Genomic DNA, 4,948 nt, shown 5'->3' on the forward strand with positions numbered 1-4,948 from the left:
GTTAGTCATGAGATAAAAGGAGGAGAAGAAAAAGAGAGTCCCTCTTTGATTGGGCAACCACATTGATGGGAGTTTCTTTGCATTCGACCCAACCTAAAGCTAACAAAGAATGTATAGTGGCTCATTTTCCTTGGTTTAAAATACTGTCTTTCTCTCTCTCTCTTTTTTTTTTTGCCTTAAAAGAGATTTTTTGCAATTGGGCGTGTGTGCTCATCAGAGAGACAGAGAGACAGAAAGTAAGAAATCACCTCCCCAGGGAGGATAGCAATGCCACAGTCCCCTTTCCTCCATTTTCCTCTCGTGATTTTGGGCATGCACACACATGCGCCCAACATGAGTTTTAAGCCATGGGCCCAGGACTCGAACCGCAGTTAACTATGTGAGAGTCCAGCAATGTAACCGTTATGCCATCTACTGGTCCTGCTCTCTCTTTTGTTTATTTATTTTTAAAAGATATTTTTGCTATTGGGCACATGTGCTCAGTGGAAATACAGAAACAGACATAGTGAAAATTTGTTCCCCAGGGAGGATGGCCATGCCACAGTCCCTTCTCCTCCATTCTCTGGGATTTTGGGCACATATACATAGCACCCAGTGTAAGTTTCATTCAAACTACCAGGTTTGGGATTCAAACCATGGTTGACCGTGTGGGAGTCTAGTGCCTTAACCACTATGCTGCCTGCTGACCCCCCAAATACTGTTTTTCTCGTATCTGAAAGGTACAAAGGAGAATAATAAGGGAACCTGTAAAAGAATTAGAAGATAGAGATGTGTTTGAAATATAGAAATAACTGACATCGAATCATTGAATGATGACTTAGGTAAACTATTTAGGTCTGTTGGGGGAAGTATAATGGTCATTCTTTTTTTTTTAATTATTTATTTTTTAAAAATTTTACTTATTCATTTATTTTAATTTGACCAGAGAGACACACAGAAACAGAGAGAGAAAGAAAGTGAGAAAGCAAGCCACCAGGTCTGGGACTCAAACTGTGGTCAGCCATGTGGGAGTGTCCAGCACCTTAACCACCATGCCACCTGCTGGTCCCAATAATGGTCATTCTTAACTGTTTGATAATGAACAAATTAAAGTTCTATTACATCCTGGGACCAGCAGTTAGCCTAATGGCTATGTCGCTGGACTCCCATGCAGTTGACCGCGATTTGTGTCCCGGACCCGGTGGCTTAAACTCATGCCAGGTGCGTGTGTGCGTGCGTGCCCAAGATCCCGAGAGGAGAATGGAGGAGAAGGGATTGCGGTGTGGCCATCGCCCCTGGGGGGTGATTTCTCGCTTTCTGTCTCTCTCTCTTTCTCTGTCTGGCAAGTGCATGCGCCCTATAGCAAAAACCTCTTTAAAAAAAAAAAGTTCTATTACATCCTTTCTTGTTAACAAATTCATTATGACAACAGGATAGTTTTCTTGAGCGCACACACCCTCTGGCAAAATTACAAAAGAAAAAAAAAGAAACCTTCCTCAGGAGAATCACTGTACTCGGAGGCAAACGTATTTGTTACTTACAAGATCTTTCGCCGTTAGCCGTAGTGGTAGCCCGTTTATTCAGACTCCAGACTTCCCCTTCCTATTGAGAGAGACATAGCCGGGAATCTGGAAGGAAGACGGAGGCTAAGGGAATACTTTTTTCTCAAAGTCACTACCTCTCCTTGGTTTGCTAAGAGGGCAGAATCCAAATTTTTTCTCTCCACCTACACATGCTAAAAACTTAAACTAATAAGACATTTTTAGCGATTTTGCTAATCTATTATATGTTAGCACTGTAATATACTCTTTTGGGAAGCAAAAATTGAGATAGCTTGAAGAAGCCTGATTACAATGATAATGTAAATAAAAAGTAACTGACAATATGAGAGGAAGCAGAAGAATTTGTTTTGAAAAGTAAGGTACAATAAAATTTATTCTGTCTTAAGTAGCATTTAGTTGTTCAGGCACTCGCATGTTCCACACGTAGCTCAGAAGGCATCACTCCGTCTCCAGCTCTCAGCCCACTCTCTCTCTGCTCCTTCTCAGCCCAGGTGACTCCTCAGTATTCTTAGAACACTGGAGGTTTTTATTTATTTATTTATTTATTTTTATTTTTTATATTTTTGCCTTAGGGTACATGTGCTCATGGGGTGGGGGGAGATATCACCCCACCCCAGGTGGGATGGTCACTCCGCAATCCCTTCTCTCCCATTCTCCTCTTGGGATCTTAGGCATGCATATACACACACTTGGCGCGTATTTCAAGCCACCAGATCTGGGACTTAAACCATGGAGTAGGCCATGTGGAACCACCTTAACCTTAACCACTCTGCCACCTCTGGCCCCAGTGTGGGCTTAACATACCTATAAAACCCTTCATCTCTCTGCCTTTTTCTTTTACCGTTCCTACCTTTATTGATATAATGTATGCATATTTCCCGACTAGAGTGGAAGCTCTGTGATGGTAAAGACTAGGTCTCTCTGACTTACCAGTGTGTCTTCAGCATGTAGCACATCCTGGAATGAATAGAGGAGGAGGCACTGTCCTTCCTCTCTTGCAGTCCCCAGGATAGGAAGCACGCACCTGTGTCACACAAAGTAGGCTGCGGTCAGTATGCTACACTGTGGAGGAAAGAAATGGAAAATGTTTCATGAGTGTTTAATGAGAGAAAAAGTTTCATCAGAGTGTTTAAAATTATATAAAAGTTTGACACACAAGAGAGGTGGTGAAATCACTGGCCCGAAAACTCATGCTGAATGAACGGGACTTTAACAGTACTAGTAGTATTTTTTTCGCTTTTAAAAGTAGCACAGAGGGGTGTTTGCTTCAGCAGCACATACACTAAAATTGGAACGATGCAGAGATCAGCATGGCCCCTGCACAAGGATGACACGCAAATCCGTGAAGCGTTCCATATTTCTTCCTGGGGAAAAGATGGCATGTTTATTCTGAAGATAGTGCAGGATAAACGTAAACAAAGGTGAAATGAAAGGCTGTTCTGTTACAGGACCAGTTGCAAACGAGTGTGCACACTTTTGACCTGGGATTGCATCTAATGCTGGCAGCATCGCATGATTCTCCAGTGTTTTTCTTAAAAACAAAAAGAAAACAAACAAAAAACCCAAGCATTAAAAACTATTTGCTCCCCTGCCCCTGCAAAAAAGTAGTGCAGAGGGGACCAGCTGATGGCGTGGTGGTTAAGGCATTGGACTCCAACATGGGAGACCACAGTTCGAGTCCTGGACCTGGTGACTCGCTTTCTCACTTTCCCTCACTCCCTGTCTCTCTCTGGTCAAATTAAAAATAATAAAATAAGTAAACTTTCTTGTTTTTTAAACAGTTAATTACTCATTTAATTCCATTTGTTATTATTTTTTAATTTTACCAGAGAGAGAAAGGGAAAGTGGGAAAGCAAGCTGTCAGATCCAGGAGTTGAACTGCAGTTGGCTATGTGGGAATCCAGTGTCTTTAACCACCATGCTACCTGTCATCCCCATAAATAAATAAATCTTTAAAAAAATATTTTATTTAACTTTATTTATTATTATTTTCTAGTTTGATCAGAGAGAGACAGAGAGAGGGAAAGTCAGACAGCAAGCCACCAGGTCTGGTATTTGAACCACAGTCGGCCATGTGTGTGAGTTCAGTGCCTTTAACCACCATGCCATCTGCTGACCCCAATAAATAAATCTTAAAAAAAAAGAAAAGTAGTGTAGAGAGTTGGCACATGATATTATAGTTCTAACTTAAAAAAAATTTATATAATTATATATATATACTTGTATATATGTATATATTTTTAAAATAATTGATTTTATTTTTTATTTTAATTTCACCAGAGAAAGAGGGAAAGTGAAAAAGCAAACCACCAGGTCCAGGACTCAAACCATGGTGGGCCATGTAGGAATCCAGCATCTTTTTTTTTTTTTTTTTTTGGTGAGAGGTTTTTCCTTTGGGGTTTGTGCACTTGCCAGAAAAACAGACAGAGACAGAGAGACAGAAAGTGAGGAATCACCCCCCAGGGGGGATGGCCATGTTGCAATCCCTTCTCCATTCTCCTCTTGGGATCTTGGGCGTGCACGCACATGTGCCCGGCGTGAGTTTTAAGCCACCGGGTCTAAGACTTGAACTGTGGTTGACTCCATGTGAGTCCAGCGACATAGTTTTTATGCTAACTGCTGGTCCGAATCCAGCATCTTAATCATCCTGCCACTTGCTGGCTCATGCTTGTATATATTTAAAGTCGAAGTTTAGGTTGAACCATATGGCATTGCTATTTTCATGCTCAAATGTTAACCATTTCATATATTTTAACCTTCCATTGTATTAGTGGATAATGCTGATTTTTTTGGTGGGAGGCTATTATCGTGTATGTTCTTTTTTTTTCTAGTATGCATTGCCTCTTCAGCTAGTGAATAACCAAACCATGACAACGTGGATGGAGATATTCCGAACTATTATTGACAGGACAGTTCCTCCTGTAAGTAAGAAAGATTCGAGAAACTTGGGTTTGGAATGTTTGTGGTAGATTTATTACCCAAGAGTGGTGTTTAGGAAAAAAGTACCAGCGTAGTAAAATTAATAAATTAATAAAATCATAAACTTGCTCATTTTTAGAAAGTTCAGATAAAAAATAACTATACTTGGGAACCAGCAGTTAGTGTAATGGCTATGTTGCTGGACTCCCACGTAGTCGACCGCGGTTCGCATCCTGGACCTGGTGGCTTAAAACTCACGCCGGGCATGTGTGTGTGCGTGCCTAAGATCCCGAGAAGGAGAATGTAGGAGAAGGGATTGCAGTGTGGCCATACCCCCTGGGGGGTGATTTCTCGCTTTCTGTCTCTGTCTCTCTTTGTCTGTCTGGCGAGCGCACACACCCTATAGCGAAAACCTCTCAAAAAAAAAAAAAAACCAACTATACTTTTTTCTATGAGATGGTAGAAACCATTTTTAAAAATAATTATTG

At 41.1% G+C, this 4,948-nt stretch overlaps 1 protein-coding gene and 1 non-coding gene across 4 annotated transcripts in view; both read left to right on the top strand.

The window, feature by feature from the left end:
* The window catches only part of IPO8 (importin 8), a 92,762-nt gene that overhangs the window by 25,553 nt on the left and 62,261 nt on the right, over positions 1-4,948 (top strand). For all 3 annotated transcript variants that reach the window (XM_027770926.1, XM_027770927.1, XM_006140247.3), the window contains exon 6: positions 4,373-4,462. In XM_027770926.1, coding sequence (XP_027626727.1) covers positions 4,373-4,462 — 90 coding nt within the window. The remainder of the gene's footprint in view (positions 1-4,372; positions 4,463-4,948) is intronic.
* LOC114007559 (U6 spliceosomal RNA) lies at positions 2,800-2,903 on the top strand. The gene has a single exon (XR_003549166.1). It is a non-coding gene; the product is annotated as a U6 spliceosomal RNA (small nuclear RNA).

This window comes from Tupaia chinensis, unplaced genomic scaffold (assembly GCF_000334495.1).
Source record: "Tupaia chinensis unplaced genomic scaffold, TupChi_1.0 Scaffold000028_1, whole genome shotgun sequence".
In the NCBI taxonomy this organism is placed as follows: Eukaryota; Metazoa; Chordata; class Mammalia; order Scandentia; family Tupaiidae; genus Tupaia; species Tupaia belangeri.